Source organism: Marmota monax, unplaced genomic scaffold (assembly GCF_021218885.2).
Source record: "Marmota monax isolate L192 unplaced genomic scaffold, Marmota_monax_Labrador192_F-V1.1 WCK01_AAM20220418_F8-fsc00029, whole genome shotgun sequence".
NCBI lineage: Eukaryota > Metazoa > Chordata > Mammalia > Rodentia > Sciuridae > Marmota > Marmota monax.
Genome location: NW_026693024.1, coordinates 11,397,087 through 11,420,552, shown reverse-complemented (window position 1 = coordinate 11,420,552; position 23,466 = coordinate 11,397,087). Strand labels below are relative to the sequence as shown.

At 41.0% G+C, this 23,466-nt stretch overlaps 1 protein-coding gene across 4 annotated transcripts in view; it reads left to right on the top strand.

Moving 5' to 3' along the window:
- Mak (male germ cell associated kinase) overlaps positions 1-22,801 on the top strand; it is a 57,581-nt gene extending 34,780 nt beyond the window's left edge. For 2 of the 4 annotated variants that reach the window (XM_058582395.1, XM_046453513.2), the window contains exons 10-14: positions 4,055-4,227; positions 7,901-8,049; positions 13,672-13,803; positions 16,989-17,093; positions 21,282-22,800. In XM_058582395.1, the coding sequence (XP_058438378.1) occupies positions 4,055-4,227; positions 7,901-8,049; positions 13,672-13,803; positions 16,989-17,093; positions 21,282-21,436 (714 nt within the window). In that variant the 3' untranslated portion in view covers positions 21,437-22,800. Of the gene's footprint in view, positions 1-4,054; positions 4,228-7,900; positions 8,050-13,671; positions 13,804-15,537; positions 15,613-16,988; positions 17,094-21,281 lie in introns of all 4 variants that reach the window. The other 2 variants (XM_046453515.2, XM_046453514.2) reach the window with 2 other exon arrangements.
- Positions 22,802-23,466: the final 665 nt, after the last annotated feature.

Here is a 23,466-nt window from a genome sequence, read left to right as displayed (position 1 = left end):
TATGTATGAAAGAAAAACTTTCTGAATGCAAGTTAAAAAGTTTGCATGCTATAGTTTTCCTTGAACAATTACATCCATACAAAAGAACTCAAAGAAGAACTGAAAATAATTGGGTACTCAAGAGTCCTGATTCTAAATTTCAGGAATTTTAACAAGAATTTCACACTGCTTTTAAGTTCTAATGCACTTGAATGGGTTTTAAGGGTCAGGCATAGTATAAAACTTCCTCTTCCCACTTCCAGGCAGATCCAGGAGCTCATTAGGTGTGGGAAGGTTTTAGTTGCCCATTCAGGTATACACCCCCACATGCATTTGCATTTGGTTAGGACTGAAAAATATCTGAACAACACTTTATCTAATTCCTTATCAGTTCACCATCCTCGAGTAAGTGAGAGCCTCCCATTCCCCACAGCACTGATCACTTCTAACATACTCTTACTTGTTTGGTGTGTTTATTGTGTATTACCTGGCCCTTCCTCCTAGCGTGCAAGCTCCTTGAGGTTGGGAATGTTTTATTATCAATACATCCCAGAACCTAAAGTGCTGCCTGCCACATGGTACATTCTCAATATTTGTTGAAGGAAAGAGTGATTACCATACTATTTTAAAACTACCTCCTAAATAAATAAAAAAGATCAATTGAAAATTAAAAAAAAAAAAAACTACCTCCAAGATCCTGAGGAGTCCTCTTCATCTTTGAGAAAGTACTGAACTTTAGAAACTTCTGCCTATTATACTGACTTCAACTCTGGTTTTCCCTGGCTTTTAATAAAAGCTAAACACTCTTCTAGAAAGGCTATCTTTTAGGTAGAGCCGAAAATAGCCCTTACATTACCTTCCCTTTCTCCAGGAGAAATAGCCCTGGTTTCCTCAAGAGCTCTGCATGTGATGTCATTCACCGACAAGCCTCCAAGTCCCCTCCCATCTTTTTCCTGCCCAGGCTAGAGCAAGGATGGATAGGGAGGACAAACAGGATGTCTGGAATCACCGGTCCACTGGTGCCACTAAGGGTTACAGTCTTTTTTGTTGTTGTTGTTGTTGTTGTTTTATTTTCTTAGAAGACAAATCAAACATTGATGCAATCTGAGAGGGAAGGAAGGAAGCAGATATGTTGAGCAGCTACATGTAGAAGTAGCTAAAAGCCAGGCATGATGCTAAGCCCCTGTGTGTGCCTTCTCACACAAGTTCAAGTATCAATAATAACCTAACCCTAATTTTTTACATAGCTAACAAGTTCCAGAATTGGATTTGAGCATTGTTTCAACTAAAACTTTTAAATCTATGTTTTTTATACCTGCTTCTGCGAAACATGTTGCATACCTCTACTTGGGCATTTGATCTTTAGGATTGAGAAAGTTGCAGGACGTCGCTTTTACCTCCCAATTTTCTAATTATGCTTGAACCCTTACTTTTACTTTTCAGTCTAACCATTCTGTGTAACTTGGCGCCAGCTACGGATTTGTTTTTTATTTTCCTCCTCTATCTTCATGATGAAAAGAATGCAGTGAGCCCTTGAGCAGGCCACTAGAATCTTCTGGATTAACACTGATCCTTGAAATGGTACTCGTCCAATGATTGCCCCTTGTCCTGACCCACCTTTGCTTCACTACTACATTGTATTAGTAAAGATATGAAACATTCTGTCCCCAAGTTGAATGAAGTCCACACATACCCATCTAATGAATTCATTGCTTGCTTTTTATGAAAACGGTGGCCTACAGATCCACCAGGTTTTTTTCCTTAGTGCTCACAAACAGATGACTTTAAAATCTTTGCCTTTATTCTATATCAAACTTACTGATGTGACATTTGCAAAAATCTACCTTCGACTTTGAAAACTATTTATATTTGTCCCTTTGCAGTCTTGTCAGACATACAGGATCACTTGGGTGTCGCTGACCCTGTTCAGCACTGGTACCTAACACAGAGTTCAAATGAAAGGAGCCCAGAATGCAACTAATTGTCATCTTTCTTAACTCCACTCATCTGGACTTTAGATGTTTTCTTCTCTGCGGTCTGGAGATGGTTCTCCCTGGCCACAAAAATAACAGAATAGAAACTGGCAAGTACCACTGCTTGCCATCATCACGTGGTGCTATCGGTTCACGCAATAGCCCGCCCATCCCCTCCCAATATAGCTGACCTTCCTTCTGAGCTCTGTTCCCCAATTTTTAATTGCCTTTAAATTTGTATGAAACCAGTTCATTGTCTCGTTCCTAAAACCAGGACTCGTTCCTCATTCCATCTTTCTGTTAATGGTGCCACTGTTCTGAGACACTCAGACTTAAAGCTATCCCTCCCATTTCCCTCTGTGCATTATGATTATATTCAGGGCCTTTTAACACAAACCTGAACGCTGTGCCTTAACCCATAGGGATTGTCTTTCTCACATAATTTGAAGTTGGATGGTGGCAACCCAGAGCTCCTGCAGCTTCCAAAGAAGCTCCACCCCTTAGCAGGTGTCTTTCATGCCTCTGGTGGCAAGATGACTGTTGCTCTTTCAAGTATGCCTCTGCACTTGGGAGAGGTAATCATGAAGGACACTAGAAAATATCTGTCTCCATGTCCCCCTCCTTAAGGCTGTCCCCACTTGAGAAGGCCATTAAGGCTTTGGAAAGTGAAATCACTTGCCCAAAGAGACACAGTCAAGTCTTGGTTTTCTGGATCCTTTACATCAATAAAAAGTCAACCAGATCCTAAATATGGAAGTCTTTCTTCCTCCTAAATTCAGATTTCTCCTCTCTCTGAACACATGTCATATTTTTGGCAGGTGCTACCTATTTTTGTTAATGTTTTTAAATGTGCACGTTATCTCCTTAAATACATTCCCATATTGCATGGCGATGTCTCAGTCAACAATGCACCACAGTATGATGATGGCCCCAGAAGATTATAATGAAGCCAAAAAATTCCTGTTAATTTAGAATGTGTTTGTGTTTTAAGCTAAGTATTATTGCAAAGAATCAAAAGAGTTTAAAGATTTTAAAGTTAAATGTTATAGTCAGCTAAGGTTAATTTATGATTGAAGAAAGAAAAATATGTTTTATAAATTTAGCATAGCCCAAGTGTACAGTGTCTAAAATGTCAGTGGTCGTGTGCAGTAATGTCCCAGTCTTCACACTGACTCTCCACTCACTCACCCAGAGCAGCTTGCTGTCCTGCAGCCTCTGCTCATGGTAAGCGTCCTGAACCTGTGTATCATGTGTCTCGTTTTTAAAATAAACCTTTTAGGGATAGTAGAGGATAGGAAAGGCAGCAGAATACAACAGACACTAGTATGGCAATATGTAAATCAATGGATGTGTAACTGATGTGATTCTGCAATCTGTATATGGGGTAAAAATGGGAGCTCATAACCCACTTGAATCAAATTGTGAAATATGATATATCAAGAACTATGTAATGTTTTGAACAGCCAACAATAAAAAATTTAAAAAAATAAATAAAAATAAAATAAAATAAACCTTTTAGTTGTAGATGGACACAATACCTTTATTTATTTTTATGTGGTGCTGAGGATCGGATCCAGTGCCTCACATGTGCTAGGCAAGCACTCTACCCCAGCCCTGAATCATTTTTTATACTATATTTTTGTCTCTCCACACCCCATTTTTTGGTGCTGGGGTTTGAACCCAGGGCTTTGTGCTTGTTGAGCACGTGCTCTCTTACTGAGCTACACCCCCAAACCCTTTACTGTACTTTTCCTATGTTGGGATGTATGTAGATACACAAGTACTAACTATTATGCTGCAGCTGCCCACAGTATTCACTACAGTAGCGTGCTGTACTCGTAGCCTAAGAGCAATGGGCGACACCTTACAGCCTACCTGTGTCGTAGGCTAGACCATCTAGATTTGTGTAAGTCCCTTCTGTGATGTTTGCACAATGACAGAATCACCTCAGGGTGCGTTTCTCAGAATGGGTTCCCGGTCTTAGAAGACACAGGACTGGATGAAGGCTCCTTGAGAATGTGACTCTTAGTGCCTGATAGACTAGCTTGTGTAAAAGGCGTTCAGCAAAGGACTGAGGATTATGATGACTGATTTTCCCACAGAAGCCAAATGGTCCACTGGCTCATAAAAGTGCTAGAAGGCGTTGGGGTCAGACTATCCTCAAGGCTGGAGACTGCTGGGAAGAGTTTGAGGACTGTGATTTTGGAGCCTCCCATTCCAAGAAGCCAAGCATGGGTGTTTTCAAAGAAAAGAGGAAAAAAGATTCTCCACTTCGGTAAGATCTCAGGTTTCTCAGGAAAAAATATTTTTACCACGCATCAACTTTATTTTACTCATTTCCTTTTATGAACTCTACCATAAAGGACAAAGAGGTAGCTTAACATTCTCTTCTCTGAAACATGAATCTTTCTGCTTACCTCTGAAAAGCTACAAACCTTAGGTTTTCACAGTAATGGATGATGATTTGCATGTGTGTAGGGAAGGGTTACTCTTCGGCTTTCATGATGCTCTGGTGCATTTATTTTTTTGAGACAGGGTCTCGCTGTGTTGCCCAGGCTGGTCTCCAGCTCCTGGGCTCAGCCTCCCAGAGCTGGGGCTACTGGTGCCTGCCAGCAGGCCCAGCTCACTCTTGGTCATCATTACACCCATCTGAAATTCCCACGCCAGTGTGCAGACGCAGAACACCGTTCACAGAGTTGATGGTTTCCTCTGATGGTGTTCAGATGAGTTCTCAGTTTCCTCTGTGTTCAAACATCTTTTGACCATTTTCTGAACCTTTTCTGAGAATTAAACATCTCTAGCAGTTCCTTTTCTTTCTATGATTTATGTTATTATTATTATTTAGGTGATCATTATTCAGCTTTGAAGTTAGTATGGGTTAAATTTTAGTGAACATTTTGGGAAAATACTTTGTTTTCTTCATCTTTGGACCAGAAGAGGAATAGGGAGAAAGTGTCCTGAGTCACCTATTATCTAATAGCGTCTTAGCACTGTGCAGTGCTGAATTCTTCACCTGGGGTAGGGGGTACACATGTCCCAAAGAGATAGATAATGAATCTCTAAAGGATATTATGTATGCTGGGATCATTCTTAATCAATTTCCAGATCCTCAGGTTCCATAGGTCCTCTTCCCTAAAATACACAAAATTGAGGGAAAAACATTTACATTTAATCCCTCTCCAACTTTAGGCAAGAAAGTTCCCCCGTCTAAAATATTTCCGGTCTTGCACAGCATTAAGATGTAACAACTTTGGGGGTGTTAAACAAAGGGAGAAACCAGAAGCCTGGTGCCTTCAGTTCAAGAGGCTTTCCGTTGTTCCTTAGGTTCCTAATGTTGTCCCCTACGTTAGAAATAGAGCATTAAGGCAGCGCTCAGTCGTGCATACCCATCATCCCAGGCGCTTGGGAGTCTGAGACAGGAGATCCCTTGAAACCAGCCTGTGCAAAAAATTAGACTCAGAGAGAGAGAGAGAGAGAAAGGGAGAGAGGGAAAGAAAGGGAGAGAGAGAGAGAGGGAATGGGTATTTTAGCTTTTGTTGGAAAGCATAGTGATTTGAAAACCCTGGAGCATGAGGGGTTAGTGTTGAGTATTCTTTTAGATGTACTAGAATGTTCTGTAGGACTATCTGATTTTGCAAAACCCAAAGATAAAAATTTTGCATAATTTTTTTGATGATTCAGAGTGTGTTTTATGGACTGAAGTGGTTAAAGCTTAGTTAATTGGGGCTGGGGTTATGGCTCAGAGGTAGAGCGCTCGCCTACCATGCGTGAGGCACCAGGTTCGATCCTCAGCACCACATAAAAATAAAATAAAGATATTGTGTCCACTTATAACTAAAAAATGAATATTAAAAAAGCTTAATTAATCAAGTCACACCATGAAATACTTTAACTGTAGTCCACCCTCCCAACGTTCCATCTTCTACATATAATTTTCTATCTACTATTGGCAAGGAACAAGAAAATAAATTTATTCCATTTGTGATGAAAATCAGATGGTATAGATAGAGATCAAATCTTGAAAATGTGCAGTGATTTGCATAGTTCTCTTTTTTAATTAGCTGTATCTGGGAGCCCAAGAGTTTGAAGAACTTTGGTGGTGCATGTAGATGACCTGAAAACCTTTTAAACCCACTTCATTTTAATTTTACTGAACTTCTTCATGTTTTTTGAGGGTGGTAAAGGTCTGAAGCAAGACCTAAGCTAACATCTAGAATCTGCCTGATTCTTGTAAGGGAACAATTGGTTCATTTTCTCAACATCAGTGATCCCTTTTCTCTTGAAATTCTTTAGTAAAATAAAAACTGTATGACAATAAAATGCTCATGTGGGCATTTCTTCCACATTTTTATTTTCTGGTACCTTTTAGTGGTCCTATACAACTTTAGGCATATGGTTATTATTAATAATATGATACCATTTCCCTAAACTTTTCTCATAATTTTTTTTTTTTTGGTACCAGGGACTGAACCCCCAGGGACACTCAACCACTGAGCTACATCCTTTTTTATTTTGAGACAGGGTTTCCTAAGTTGCTGAGATGGGCCTCAAATTTGCAATTCTCCTGCCTCAGCCTCCCAAGTAGCTGGGATTATAGGCATGCACCACTGCATTGGGTTATTCATAATTTTTTTTACTCCATTAAAAATCTCTGCAGAAGAGGGCACTGATATTTAGATAGGTTGAGTAACTTACCAAAGATCAGATGAGGCTTAATTCAAACCCAAGGTTTTCCCTCACTGATGCCACACCACCTATTACACAATGGAGCCCACATACCTGGTGAAGTGAACAGCCTTGCTGTTCCCTGCTCAGAGTCTCAGACAGCCAGAGCTTCCCCATCAAGAATACAGAGTGCCAAATACTAAAGTGTACACCTTTTGTTTAACAGTTGTCTTTTAAAAAGTGAATAAAAGCAAGGTATTTATATTTCTATTTGTACCTGTAGACATGTATACTTGGTAAACTTTTATTGAATACGTAGTTGGTACTAAGCAAAGGCCTAAACATGACTTAGCCTGTCCTCAACCCATCAAATACACCACAGCAGAACAAGATCTTCAAAGACCTGTAGGACGAGGCAAGAATGTCCTGGGTGCGACTGTGAGGCACCCACAGGAGCTCCACACTTCTGCCTGTGGCAGGCCACTCTGACAAGGAAGTCTTTTTGGACTGAGCAGATTTGAGAATAGAACTTTCCTAGATGGCATAACCAGAGTGGCTGAGGGGAGGTGTTCCACTGCAGTCCTACCTGTGACTAGTGCTCCCACACAGGGGGTGGCCCAAGTTCAAAGGCCAACCAAGTCAGTGTCCCTTGCCCACGGGTGGCTTGATGAGTAGGTTGTGGCAGTGTGGATTTCTAGAGAGTAGCCAGAGATTCTTGGAGGTGGGGACCGGCTGGGAGTACATGCAGGTCCTGGCAAAGTAAGAAGTCAGTCAGAGGGTGAAGGAGAAGAGGTCAGTCCTGAGGCTCCTCACAACCCAGAGTGTGCGTCTCAAAACAAATGACAGCCCATCCTCAGGTAGTGACGGCTGCCTTGTGTACTGCTGTGTGGTCAAGATGGCCTTGGGAACGAGGCAGAGCTAAGCCTGGGAGCTGAAAATCCTCAATTTCTACATGGAAAAGTGGCTCTTACTGCCTTCCTGTCCAGCTCACCACCGTCCCACATTTTGAAAGTGCAGCAACTTCAGTAAATATAGATACATATCATACACAAGCAGTTGCTGCTCGGTTACAAAGCTTTGTGTCACATATCATCCAGTATCAGAAACAGTTCTGTGTGCCACTTAGTCTCTATACAGCGGGGGGATGTCATCAGCATTCCTATCATCCAGAGGACTGAACGCAGCCTTCAAAGTGAGTCGCTTTGGCTGATTGAAAGGATGCAGAGAGGTAGGGGAGAACTTCTTGATTTTGGCGTTATAGCCACCTTCTGTTGACTTTCAAGGCTCCCAGAGGCAGTACCCTCAGGCTTCCACCACTCCACAGAGGAAAACAAGAGCTTACCTGCTGCAGTTCACCTAAAGTCTGATTCCCAACTGTCATCTGCGTCAGTGGCTAAACAGTACTACTTGAAACAATCAAGATACCTTCCAGGTAAGTAGAGAAAATAAAACATTTATTACTTGTAAAAAAGTGTCTCATCAAAATAGTCTGATTCTTGTAAGGATGGGATTAGAAAATTCACTCCTCCCAGGCACAGTAGCACACACGTGTAATCCCAGTGGCTTTGGAGGCTGAGACAGGAGGATTGTGAGTTCAAAGTCAGCCTCAGCAAAAGCAAGGTGCTAAGCAACTCAGTGAGACCCTGTCTCTAAATAAAATATAAAATAGGGCTAGGGATGTGGCTCAGTGGTCAAGCACCCCAGAGTTCAATCCCAAGTATCCCCCCCCTTCAAAAAAGAAAATTTACTCTATAGTAAAATCTTTATCAGTGTAAGACATGAACATGGTATTTGCTAGGTTTTTACTATTCATTATCTGATCCCTTTTGAAAAATTGGAAACTTTTTTTAGGAAATATATTCTTGACCTAAAATCCCTATTCATTCTCATTAAGTCAAAATTTGAGAAAGACTGCTATTTGTGACCTTCTATTTTGGTTCTTGAACTGAGAAAAGAGTTTTGGAGTTCTAATTTTCTGCACAGAAAATCTTCATGTCATTACGTTATGAGACGAGAATTTGCCCACTATGCCTTTGTAATCAGACTAAAACTGTCAGTCATCGCTCAGGATGCTTCATCTTAGGTTCCTAAAGAGTCCAAGAAAGTCATGGTTCTCTCATGGGCAGATACTATACAGAAGCTTCTAGAACCCCACTCTGGTCTCAGGGTAACTTTATTGTTAGTGTCTCATTCAGGATTTTCTGGAGGAGGATTAAGACCCCAGAAGGACTCTTCTCTGCAAGCTCCCCAAAGCTGGATACAGATTTCTCACTTAGCCAAGTATAGCATTTATCAGCTGTTTTATAAACGTACTTCTTGGATGACTAAGACATTTCCTGACTTTCCCCATTTCTTTTTTGTTGATGTCCCTTTTAACTGTGCCTCTTAAAAATACCTGTGTTGCAGACATTATGTGGTTTACTCATTTCAAGTAGTGTATATTATAGTGCTGGGGATTCCCAGTGATGGAGAAATAAACACTACTCTCATAGAGCTCACCATCTTGTGTGTGTGTGTGTGTGTGTGTGTGTGTGTGTGTGTGACAGAGAGAGGGGTGTGTGTGTGCGAACATACACTGTAAGAAACAGTGATGGAGTGATGGTGCAGAGGAGGGGAACCAAAGTTGGCTGCAGGCTGGGGAGGGGGAGGGGTCTGAAAGACAGAGTTTATTTAAGAACAGAAGGTTTAACATCAGGAGCTCCCTGAGCTGAGGGGAGAGCAGAATTCAGCCTTTAGGGCAGGGGAAGGAATTTGCATTTTATCCCTGGTCCACTTCAGGAGGTGAGTGGCACCTGATGTTTGTGTTAAAAAGACTGTCTGCTGTATCAATAATAGACTACCCAGGGGCAAGAAAAGCAGCAGGGAGCTGGGTTGGGAGGCTCCTGCAGTCACCTAGAGAAAGACAATGATGACTTAAAGGGTGGAAATGGACTTGCTGGTGGATTGGAGGTGGAAAGTGAGAGGAAAGGAGCTTGTCTGGAGCTTGAATCTTGGGTGGATGGTGGAGCCAGGTACTGAGATGGGAAGGACTCAGGAGGAACAGGTTTGGGTAGGGAAGAGGCTGTGCCTCCCATTTGTGGGGAATTGCAGTTGAGATGCCTGGGAAACAGACCAAGGAGAGGTGGCGTGGGAGTGGAACAGAAGAGCCTGGAACTCTGAGGAGGGACCAAGGTCCCGGAAAAACAGATTTGGGAATCACCAGCATGCAGGCAGTCTGTACCTCCACAGACCCAGACAGGATCGATCACCCACCGAGAGACTGGGGGGAACATGGGCTTTCCTGGGGAGGTAGAGGAGGAAGAAAACAGCCAGCGAGATGAGGGTCGGAAAGCCAGAGAAGGTGGTTTCCAGAGGCCAAAAGGGAAATTCATCAGAAAGAGTAGTTGGCTGCTGAGCAGCTGGATAAGGAGGGATAGAAATGTCTAATTAAATTTGACAGTGGAGAGAGAGGTCCCTGGTGACCTTGAGTTAGTTTCAATCTGGAAGTTAGACTCAAAAGTACAAAGAACTGTTTGAAATCTAAACCTGTCACACAGATGGCATGCTTTGTCTTGGAGATGGCCCCTCTGCGCTGGATGAGGTTAGAAGGGAGGTTGGAGGGAGATTGTTTGAAGTGTGGGTTGAAAGCAGGTGATAGTTGAGGAATTGGAGACTCTGTAGATACCTTCTGGAGGCATTTAGAAATGAACCTAGGATGGACTGCAGGGAGCATCAACAGTGGGGACCTAGAGCAGGTCTGCAGGTGGCTGGAGATGCTCCCTCAAGAGGGAGGAGCGCTAATGTGCTGGAGGAGGGGCTGAGCCAGGGATGGGAGCCCTTAGGAAGGCAGAGGCCTCAGACTGAAGGTCACAAGGCTTGGGGTGCACTTTCAAAAGCAGCAAAAACACTTGTGTTGTAATCTCTGGGTACCGGTAGATTTGTAAAGTTTGGTGTTGAAACCATGAGAGTTCTACTCAGCCTGGATGGGCAGGGAGATGAGAGTCTCATGGAAATACACTCTGTTTAAATAAGATAGTCCACTTCTCTGACTGAAATTTACAAATCAGTCTTCTGACTTATTGAAGGGTGACTACTATAAATTGTTGGCAGAGGGTAAGTGGACCCAAAGCACACATTTTCATATTCTGCTTCCTAATGTAATTTTCAGGATTATATTTCATGGTATCTAAGAACTGTCTGATCACTTATTTTTTAACTAAAAAAATCTAACAAATTCTGCAAATTCCCTGGGGTCAGAAGTATGGCTGTAATTGACACTTAAAAACTAGACTCAAAATTACAAAAAAATTGCTTAAAATCTAAGCTTCAGCTTTCCTGTCACCCGGCTGCATTCTTTACCTTGAATATGGCCTGTTGGAAGCTGGAAGAGGTTAGAAACTAGAATTGGGCTCAGTTCAGTCACTTGGACAAACATTTACTGAGCACCTGTTGTGAAGCAGTAACCATGCAGAAGATAAAACCCAGATAAGAAGCAATCCTTGACATTTTAAATCCATAGTTAATTTCATAAGTGAATGTCTTCAGGGATAAAAATATCATTGTGGACTCTTCTTTACCCTAAAACCAAGTATAAAAGGTCTTACTAAGCATCGACCTTTAGGACTACGGGAGCTCTAGAAATGTACCCTATGATTACAGGACAGCATGATACTATAGCACAAGGACTTGCAGATCTGTGACACTGGCCTTCAGGGAAAGAACACAAGCATGCGTCATCGTTACTGACCTGCTGCTGACCAGCTGTGTACTTGGAACAAGACTTTGAGATTCAGTTCTCTGTTTCTTTCAGTGGGACCGCAGTCATCCACCGGTTTACCCTGTAAGCCTTAGGTACTTCTTTATCACAAGGGAGTTGCAAATAGAATATGCAATGGAATGGTCTCAGTGGTACCTTCTGGTGTCACCCTCTGCTCCTAGATCCAGTTGATGTCACCACTGCTGTCCAGCAGAGCAGTTTACTCCATAGCGCTTTTGTTGTTGTTGTTGTTCTAATTATGACAGCTAATGCATCTCTATCCATTGTCCACAAATGGAGCACAGCTTTTCATTTCTCTGGCTGTACATGATGTAGAGTTGCACCGCACCACGTGTGCAGTCATACACCTACCTAGGGTGATGATTAAAACCCTGGCTGGAGGATCCTTGTCTCCCCCCACATATCACTTACCTTCTTCCCTCCACCTGTTCATTCAGTGTCCTGTGGCACTTCTGCGTTTGCCTCTTAACATGACGCACAGTCCTGTGTGACCTGTCCCTGTTCTGCTCTCCAGCCTCCTGTCGTTCCACACCCTGTTCTAGCTGCGCCCATGCTGCACTCTCTCTTGAGTTCTCTCCCACCTCAGGCCCTCAGCCCAAACTGCCACCTCTCCCTGACCTCCCCACCCCTGGGTCAGGATTCACAGTTCAGCTTAAAGTTGCTTTTTTAAAAGAAAGACTCAGTTGTCCTCTTATTTACCTCCCTCACCCCAGATCCTTCCAGAAAATCTGCATACTGCTAACTCCCTATTTAATTATGACTGTACACGTCTCCCTCACTAGGTTGTAAGAGCCCAGAGAGTAGGAACTGGTCCATTCTGTTCATTGCTTTTTCCCTAATGCCACACACACTGCCTGGCATGTGGCGGGTACTCAGTGAATATTTGCTAACTGATTGTAAAATCTCCTGAGAGGCAAGAGATGGTCATCATGTGATATGCATCAAAGTAATATCAAATTATCTTAATGTCTGCCTCTTCTTGTTAGGTATATAGGTGTCCAATAAAAGCTAATACACTGATAAATAATTTACAATTCTAGGATATATTTCCAATAAAGTTGTAATCTTTATCTTAATTAAACCAATTATCTTCAATAGTGTATGTATCTATTTTTAAAAAAACTATTCAAGGATGTTAAAAAGTTTAACTGGATTAAAATAATAAATATTCAGGATCCATTCTTTATGGAACTATATTTATGTATACCGGGTTCACTTAAAGAGATTTTATATTTTTCTCTACCTTGCACTTTTCTTTTTGAGTAAAGGTTTTTGAATATGACTAACTGCTACCTACTGCATCCTTATTTATTGGGTAATTTCTTATTATATTCTGTTTGTAAGTGTTTTATTAGAAGCCAGAATCCACAGGCATTATATCCTATAAGAAAGGGACATGATTTAGCCACCAGGAGTGCTTCCTTGGAGAACCAATGACAGGTGGCTTTTGAGGCTCAGTATTTCTGATTTCAAAACAGAATTATTGTGTATCTTATTCATAACTCTGAAGCCTTCCCAGGAACTCCATTTGTGAAAAGCAAAAGCCTGTACTGCCTGGAAAGTCACCACTTCCTAAATCACGGAGTCCTCAGTTTGATGTGATGTCTACACTGGCTGATGACAGCACCATGGGCACCTAACGCGGTGGGCAGCGTGAGGTCTTCAGCATCTCAAGAGTGCCACTGCAAACTCCCGTTTTCAAATCTCTTAGAAACACGTTAAACAACCAACCTCCTTTGACTTCGAGTACCAGAGCCCAAGGTTGTCTTGACTTCATAGATTCAGCAATTCATGACTAATGTCAACTTCCCTCTTTTCAGAGGACATTTCTAACACCTGCTCCCAGTCCACAGGTGATAAACTGTGGGTCTGATGACATCCCATGGACACAGAAGCATCTGGCAGGCTCCATTCATGTCTGCTTTGGAAGTCCCTGGATTGCCCTGAGCTCCAGCTTTATGTCTGTCCCCCAGGGTCTGCCCTAGTGTACAAAAGCGAGTGAGTGACCTGGAACTGTCTTGGTTTTGAAGAAAAATGTTTATGCCCCCTCAATTTTTATGAGTCATTCAGCAAGAAGGCCAAATGTTCATTATTACTTGCGCTATAGCAAGTATGTTCTGTCCGTGCTCAGATGTGTGCCAAGCGCTTGGGATCATGTTAGGGTTCATCGAAAGCTACACGTGAACCTAAATTTCTCTCTCTTCATAGTATGTTTAGTCTTTGTTTGAACATGTGTATTTTTCCTTCAAGTTTATGATCACATGCTAATCTTTGAAATGACTGTTTTGTTCTTCTAAGGTGTAAATCCGAAGAATGTATCCTTCGTAGCTAGTGGAAAGAATATAAACCCATATGCTTGGAATAATCAGCTATTTCCTAAGTCTCTGGGACCCATTGGCGCTGAATTTGCTTTCAAAAGGAGTAATGCAGGTAATGCAAGAATAGATTTAAAATGTAAATGTACGTAGTCTGCCTTCTACAGATGTTTGCTTTTAAATACACGGCACCTACCTTCTTCCAATGGAGATGGGTGTGGCCGTGCAAGGGATACACAAAGCTTATGAACTATTGAGCACAAAGAGTGCTAAGGGAATCATTTGCCAGATCCTCATCTTCCATCTGGGTTCCTTCCTAAATGGATCTGCCTTATTGGCAGGGTGTTTCTGAATTCTGCTTTACAAGAGAAAAGATTCTGACTTTTCTATTTCCCCCAATGTAAAATATCTGGGGTGCCAATCAAAGGGATACTTTGATATGTTGAGGTCAGAGTTGAGAAAGTTAAGTATCCCAGATACCTGTGAAGCAAATCCTTTCTAATGGCAGGGGGTTTCTAGTTTTGAGCTTTCTAAAAATTAAAGGAGAACCTAATTGGGTTGTTAATTGACAGGTAGTTAAATCCTTTTATCTGAGCTATGATTCTTGGTCCATAAATTTGAAGAGAGTACAAAGAATATATCGGCAAGGCTGTCACAGAACACCCTTCATTCCCTTTTGAGTTTAAAGGTTTCTCAGTGATTCTGTCTCCATAAATGACAGAGACAGAGACAGAGAAGTAGCACTGGTATTGGAGCCCCGTGAGGTCCCGACAACAAATATTCATTTGCTGAAACATAAGCTATTTGGAAAAAGTCTCATCTTTCTTATTAAGAGATGTTTCTAAGAAAACTTTTCATATTTAGTTATCAAAATTTATAATACTCATCTTTTTTAGTAATTATGTACAATGAATCATTGTAATTATAACTAACCTAATTCAGACTTTGTTTCAAGTTTATATGGATTTTTGAGTGATCAATTTAAAGACTTTTAAAACTAAATTATATTTGGATAAAAACTGGAAGCTGAAGTATGAATGAAAATATGTGAAAAAAGAACTTGCTCATGTATTTTTACATCAATAATATGGGCATGAAATCACTATGGTCTTTAGATTTCATTGGTTATATTTGAAGGAGAAATGCACTGATTTTATGTGGATATTGACAATTACAATATGCCGGCGGTGACATCCTCTTGCATGCCGGACCTGGTGGTGCCTGCCTGTAATCCTGACTCTCAGGAGGTTGAGGCAGGAGGATTGAGAATTCAAGGCCAGCTGGGGCAACTTAGTGAGACCCTGTCTCAAAAGTAAAAACATTTTTTAAAAGGAGGAAAAAGAACATCCTCTTCCTAAACTTAGGATGAAAAGTTTTACATATCAACAAGTGTGTGAAGAGGTATGGAACCCTTAAAAATGTGGGTGGCATTGGACCAAACAAGTTTGATGACTGCAGTTTTCATGAGGGAGCAGTCCAGTGAGGTGTTCTGATTGGACATTGACACACCTAGACTTTCCACAGTGTTTTTAGACTCTGAAAAGACTCACCCATCTGATAAAGCTGAGGTGTCTTACACTGGGGGCCTGTAATTAACTTATTTTTTCTCGGGTATATAAAATGACATTCACAGAACCAACCATTTACACAAATCAGTTAGAATGAAGCTTGAGTCTCAGGGAAATACACACCTGGCATCAGATGAAAGCCGTGATGACACAGGGGAGTGTCTTCCCATTTCAAGGGCTCATTCTGGATCTTTTCATTAATCACCTGATTCATTTTCCCTGCTTTTCCTGTAACATTCTCCTTACCATTCGCTCTTTCTTTCCACCTGCCTTCTCTTTAGAAGAAAGCATAATTAAACCAATTGAAAAACTATCATGCAATGAAAGTTTTCCTGAAAAGTTAGAGGAGCCACAAGGTAATTTCTGGGCTTGTTCTTTGACTCTGTCGCCTAGTTTCCCTCTCATCCTCCACCTGATCCCATTAGGACAGGCCAAGGTGACCAGCTTTCAGCAGGTGGTTCAGGCCGGGAAGAAAGAGAAGCATTTCCTCTCGTCTGTATTATCTTCCTTTAATAGTTGGGATTTTAATACTGACTCACTCTGAAAAAGCTCTATGCTTGTCTTCTTAAATTAACTATGGCAATTTATAGAAATCAAGTAAATAATTCTATTGAAAATAATTAAAAGAATATTTTCTAATCTTGTGACCAGTATTCCTTTAATACTTTTTTGATTCTGACATTCCTATCTTGGGCATTAGCAACCATTTCAGTCAAGTTAATGGAGATGGTGGATTTCATAGGGAGCTGATGTCACTGTTTTCAATAATGCCAACCACTAACTCCAACTCAAAACTCTGTGGCTCACAGGACTTCAAATAATAAGCCAAAATAATTTAAGAAGACTTAACTTTCTGTTCATTTTTTTCCCTCAGCAGCTTCTTTCTGCATTGCGTAACTGCTCCTGCATTGCTTTTAGTGTCTGATGTGTCCCTCTTTTGTCTCTTACAAGCTTTTCTGGTTTTGGACAAGTGATTTAAGCTAGTTTCTCCATCTATAAAATGGAGGAAAGCCTGTTTACTTAGGCATTACAATACAACTACACATAGAATTTTGTCACACAGTAACGACTTAGGAAGTGTTCAATGGTGAGAATGAGAACAATTGATGTGTCCTGATGCTACTACTGAATACCATCATGGCTTCGAACTTCTCTTCCAAAAGTAAAAGAATGTGATTCAAAATGTGTACTGGAGGTGAAAAGAAAGGTCCACAGTGGTGATGGTCACCACAATGTTGAAGACGGACACTGAATACCAGATTCTGTGCTAAATGCTTTGCATGCATCTTATTCAGTCCCTACAACAACCTTAGGAGCATAAGTCCACTTCTAAGAGTCTTACAAAATGAAAAAAGGGGGAGAACACATCAGGGACAGCGCTTCCTGGCAGGAGATGCAGCCCCATGTTAAGAACTAGCATCATAAAGCCTGGTGTGTTTGGGGTGAACTGAACATACCTTGGCCTTGACTTGGGCTTCTAGCTCATTCCCTTACTAATTGTGGGAACCCAGGCAAGTCTCTTAGCACTGCAGAACCCGCAGTGTGTATACTGTACATCTGAGAGGGTTGTTCTAGGGAGTGAATAAGTCTCTGGCAAGTGCAGCACAGTGCCTAGAACATAGCAGGTGCTCAGAAAATAACGTTTAGAAGTAATGGGGGTAGTAGTCAAAGTTATTCTCTGGCACCCTAAAATATTCACCTTCTGACTCTGAAACTTTGGATACGCCACTAGGAAATCTTGGGAGTTACAGTACTTACAATCCTTCCTTTCTCAAAAAAGAAGTGGGGTCGGCTGGCCAGAGGATCCACTTAGCACCTCTCGGTGCCACAGCCTCAGGTAAGAGCGACTCAGAGGTGGTTTTGAGATTTCTGAGCAGAGCAGAGCTTTTAAAAGTTCATACAGTCACTTGTTCTGAGTGAGGCTGTTGAACCAGTGTCACCTTATTAACGGAGTTCTAGCTGGTTTTGTCAAAATGTTCTGTTTTTCTTCTAACAATATGGTTTGAAAGTCTAATAATTAAAAGAAGAGCTGCCTCTAATTAAGTGGTTACTGTCTGCCAGGCACAAAGGGCTCTGTGAAATTGTCGTTTAGTCCCCAAAGCCACCAGGGGGTGTGGTGCTCTCTTTATGGATGAGGAAATTGACCTAAGCTACTTACCCAAGGTCACACCCCTGGTGGAGCCATCACAGAAACTGGGCTTGTCACCTATCATTCCAACGACTTGGGAGGCTGAGGGAAGGGCACTGCAAACAGGAAGCCGGCCTCTACAACTTAGCAAAGACCCTGTCTCAATATAAAATAAAAACAGGGCTGGGATGTAGTTCAGGGGTGGTGCTCCGGGTTAAATCCTTAGTACCATGCAGACACACAAAAAGAAAGAAAAGAAACAAGTGGGTTTGTCCATTTGCGAACAGCGGGCCTTGCCACACACCAGGATGTGAGAGGAGGCGTGGGTCAGCGCTCTCCTGCCCACGCCCCTGGCACAGAGCAAAGGCTTGGTCAGTAGCGTGCGTCTCTGCAGCTCCCTCAGAGGACAGAGTCCATGTGGCAAAACCTTCCCACCTGGCCTTTGTTGGGCGGCAGCATTAGGTGAGGGAGGGTTTGTTCCTCCATTCTACAATGACACATTTGAGTCACATGCTCCCTGGTGGCATGGCATATGACAGCCATGTGCAGAGGTTCACTCTTGAAATCTGTGCCTGAGCCTCCCCAGATCTGGCTATGAATGTTCTCTAAATTATTTTAATCTAAAATAGATATCCTTAGTGAAGCACCTAAAATAAGCATAAGCAGATAATCAGAAGTTGGGTAAAGATACTAGATGTCACCTATAATCCCAGTGGCCTGGGAGGCTGAGGCAGGAGAATCACAAGTTCATAGCCAGCCTCAGCAAAAGTGGGGCGCTAAGCAACTCGATGAGACCCTGGCTCTAAAGAAAATACAAAATAGGGCTAGGAATGTGGCTCAGAGGTCAAGTGTCCCTAAGTAAGTTCAATCCCTGGAACAACAAAAAAAAAAAAGTTGTCCTTTCATTTACAATTTGACCCCCAGAGTATTCTCAGCCTAAACTAACCAGGATCATATATTGAAACTATGGATTCAAATTTCCAGTCTTTAAAGTTCACACTATTACAGCTCAAAATGTAAAAAAAAAAAAAAAAACACTAAATCATTTTAACTTTTTCTTACCATATTGTAAAGTCTTAAATAGTACTCAGTTGCTTTATCTGTAAAAATAATTGTTCCATTACCTCTCTGCTGAAACAAAATCTATCTATACAAGTAAACATTTTCTATATAGCAGTCATTTTTAGAATTCCTCAAATATTTAAGTCAGCCTTTCAATGAGTCACTCACCATGACTTAGCAGCAATTTTTAATATAAAAGCAGAAAATCATGTCAAAGCATTCTGTTATCTGGATACCTGCTCTTAGAAATTGAGTGGGTCTTAAAAAAATCTATAAGATATTCAAGGCCTTTATATATTTATTAATTCTCAGATTAGCATGTGTATTCCTGTTTTCATTTTTAAAGTAAATACTTTCTCATAATTTTTCCTCTCTTCATTTACTCAGCTTATCCTATTTTCCTACAGACGGTGATAGGAGGAGAGGTAAAACAAAAAGAAGTAAATATTAATCACTCTCAAGTGGTCCAGGCAAATACTTAGGAAAACACTGTTCTGTAGGAGACGTGTCTTCCAGTCTGCCCACTGGGTGGCAGTTTCCCACAAGAAAGTAAAACCAGGTCATTACCATATTTATTCGACTTTTTTCTCTCCTCTCATAGTCTCCCTCTCTGCTTTTCTTCCTCACCCTCAAGTTTTGAGAAGAAAAGTCAAACTAATCTCTCCCCACAAACTTCCTAATACATCCTCATCCCCTGCTTTGAAAGTAACAACCAGAATGGCAAGGAGTGACTTCTTATACAGGCACCAATGGGTGCCCAGGGCCTGGGCTAAGCACTCTGTGTACACTAGCTCTGTTACCAAACGCTTCACCATGGTCTTCACCGTACAGAAGTTTTATATCTGATTTATATCGTGGCATTGATAAAATTCTTTGTAACCCCTTTTGCATTTTCTACAAAAGTTAAATGCCCTTGGTAGAATAAATGCAATTTTTATAATAAACATACAGCCCGACATGATGGGGCTAACTGCCCGGCTCCTGGGAGACCGTGACGTGCAGGTCATGGTCCAGCTGGGCATTTATGGCCCTGCGGTGATATCTGGGCTCTGTTGTCAGCTACTGGGTTCTTCTTGAGGGTGCTTGAGTCCCAAAACACTATGATTTCTAGAAAAGGAATCTTAAATCTCAATACTTCCAGTTTCTTGGCAAATGATTTCCTTTTCTAAGAAGTTTTTAAAAAATGTCGGCCTGAACACAGTTGGACTTAAATGCATTTAGGACTTGACAGAGGCTGTCGAGACCTGGAAGAAGGCTTTTCTTTTTGGCACTTCTCAAACCCCTCACTTCTAGCCCAGGAACCTCTCCCACTATCTTAAGACCATGTTCCCTTTCCCCTTCCCCGAAATCAGGCAGGCTTATCATCTCTCCCTCTCCCTCTGCTCCCAACCTCACACCCTCTCTGCTCTGCCCACGGTGCCATTTTGACCTGTGGCCCTCTTGGGTGAGTTTGATCATTTAACTGATTGATGTTTTTTATGTTCCACTGATTACAATGAAAGGGCTTTTCTTGGAAAACACAGTGCCTTACATATTTCCCTGCTTTTTTTAGCCAGCTTCTGAATGACTTTGAGAGATTAGACTTCGTAAGAGTGGGATGAAATACCCGACAGCCCATTCATTTGGACAGCTGTTGGCCTCCGGCCCCAGCCAATCTACACAGTGGTCAGGGCAGCTTTTGGTCCAGGGCATTCTGCACTCATGCTTTGTTCACTGTAAGCTGAGGTTAGAGCCACGTACTCACATGGTTTGCTCCTGCTACCCAGTGTTACAGTAAAGTGTAAGAAAAACAAGGGAAACCATGCCAGTAGATCTGATAATGCTCAGGTGAGGCGTGTCAAATGCGTAGATTCATTTCAGTGTACTCCCAGAATGGCAGCTACTAGTCAGTGTGAAAAGGTTCAATCCCAAATGGAAAGACTGAGCATCCCGCAGATAAAATGTCTATGAAAACTGGCTTCTAATTTGAAGTAAGGAAGGGGTAAGAGAAGAATGTTCTCTGTAAAAATGACTTATTGTTTTGTCACTTATTTGAGATGTTTAAGCAATTTTACCTTATCAATTGTTGAGATAACAAGTATTTAGCAGATTTGAATTTTTTTGCAAATTTTTAAGCAGTCAAATTCATAAATAAAACAAAACTTGTGATTAAAGGTCTGGGATTCTAGAACATGTCATCACTTAAGGGAGTTGTGTTATGACCCATAATTTTCCCAGTTTAAAAAAAAAATGAAGTTTTTTGCTAGGCATGGTGGTGCACACCTATAATCCCATCTACTTGGGAAGCTAAGGCAGGAGGATCTTAAGTTGGAAGCCAGCTTGGGCAACAGAGAGAAACCCTGACATCGTCACCCTGCCCCCAAAAAAGAAAAATGAAGTTTAATTCTAGAAATCATATTTTCATTTAAAAAAAATCTATAATAGGACCCTATATGGGTACTTCCATGAAGCCAAGGTTTTATAGGACCCACAATTCCAAATATATTTTCTGTAATGATGCTGCATTTGAATATTGCATTGTGGGTACTGCTCACTGACTTTGAACCAGGAATCTCTTCTTTCTTGAATGTTGCCTGTCTTAATGTGAACTATTGGAAATAGAGCAGCAGCAGAATGATAAATCAGAAACGTTAGCTCTCAAGCTACCGAAAATCCTAATAGTGCCACTGTACTACTACAATTTTTGCTTTTAAAATTAGAAAAAAAAAATCTCAAATCTTAATCTTTTAAAGGTAAATTTGAATTTCTCCCATAAAATGAGAAGATGAACTGACTTGTTTTTAATTTGATAATCAAATGAATAACATTCTAATTTCTGATTCTGATTTCTTTCAGAATATGCTTGGAACACAAAAACTGGCCGGGGGCCATTTTCAGGACCTACCTACAATCCTACAGCAAAAAATCTAAATATCTTGAATCGTGCACAGCCAGTCCCTTCAGTGCACGGGAGGACAGACTGGGTGGCCAAGTACGGAGGCCACCGGTAGGACCTCTGGTGAGAACCCTTAGCATTGCTCCACAGAGTATGTGCAAGTCTCTGACCTTGGGAAATGTCTACAGATGTCTATTTCTACTGAGATCTGGAAGAAATATGCAATAGTGGGTACTTCAAAGAGCAAAAATCATCTCCTATTTTCTTTCCTGGAAATGAAATGCATTTTCTTAGCATCGTTGCCCACAGTGCTGCTGTGTGGGTAGGACTTTACAAAGTATTGAATAAACTATTTGCCAAAGTATCAAGTATTTGATCTACAAATTAACAGATAGTAAGTACAATAAGAAGCTTCTTTTTAAAAAATGCCTCCAGAAAATAAGTGTTTCAAGTGTTGATTTTCCTTTGTTGTATATTGGCCTCGCAATGTGATATTTTATCACTTTGCAGTGATTCAGCTGAGAGGTTTTTTATTTTGTTTTTTCCTGGTGGTGAGGCGGACTGCTGTGAGCTGTCAGTTCTGGGTCTTGCTTGGCTACTGCTCTGCTCTCCCACTTTGGCAATGGCAGGACTGTAAAATTTTTTTTTTCTACTTTGACACTATGAGCTCAATGACAATTCCAATCTTGAGCAGTATGTTTCCTTGGAAATAAATTTCCACTTAACATAGAAGATGTCTTCTCCACTAGATTTTAGTGGAGAAAAAGCCCATTGTTTGAACTTGACCAACACAAGGGCTGTGAGTTGGTGGCGTGTCTGACCCAGTGGCTTAATGACTTCACATTGAACACGTCAAGGTTCTCTTGTCATTGCATCAAGAAAGTTTTTGAAATGTGTTTGATGCTTGTTCATTTGACTTGCAGAATACTTTTTTCCATGTTCCTACCACAGGCAAAGATGAAGTGGGCCAGCCGGTCCCCAAAGCAGCATTTGCCACTGCAGGCCACTGACTCGGCTTTGACCTTCGTGTTCGCTCGACAGAGCAGATGGATTCAGTTGCCATAGCAGTGGTTTCACTTAGTACAGCTTTTTTTCTTAGTTTTATTCTCAAATTGGTATATAAAACAGACATTTTGAACTTAGGGGGCTATTCTATTTAAACCTGCCACCTTATGGACTGGACATTAGTACTGTATATTCCTTTTCAAAAATAATGTTATCAGCTGCTGACATTTTTATGTATTTTATGGCTTTGTAACAAATGTTAATGTAACTGGTTTAATATTGTGGGCATTATCCAAAGGCATTATAAAATAATGATATTTTTGTATAGAAGATTCAACTGTTCAGGTTTCATGCTGAAATCTAAAGGGCAACATACCTGTCAGTAATGGTTATATGTAAAGTTTTAATGTCCCAAAGCTAATAAAAATTATTTTGTTTCTGAAAAACTAAAACTCTGAATAGATATTTAAATAAATATGGCTAACTAGTATTTTCTTTACATTTTAAAATTTTATACCCTGAGACCTAAATGTTGTTGTTTTTATTAGTAGCCTTTTGGGGGGGCAGTTTTGTTTATAGAAATATTCATCAGAAAGTACAAAGGAGTGCCCATGTATCCCCTCTTCCTCCTCCTGTCTCGGATATGCCCTAGTAACCTCTATGTCACTGTGGTACATGTTACACTGATGAGCCAATATTGACACAATAATTGAAATCCATATTTTGTGTCAGCTCTTCATGTTGTACATTCTTAAGTGTTTTGACAAAACGTATAATGTTATGTATCCACCATCATAGTACCATGCAGAATGGCTTACTGCCCTAAAACACTTCTACCCAATCATCCCTCCCTACCTCCCCCCAGATTCCTGGCAACCACTGATCTATTTACTGTCTCTAGTAACCATTCCATTTTCAGAAGTCCATATAGTTGGAATCATATGTTAACTTTTTTAGATTGGCTTCTTTCACATAGCAATATGCATTTAAAGTTCCTCCAATAAGCTTGAGAGCTTATTTCTGCTTATCACTGAATAATATTTCAATGAACAAATGTACCACAGTTTATCCATTCACCTACTGGAGAATATCTTGGTTGTTTCCAGATTTGGGCAATTTTGGATAAAGATGTTATACACA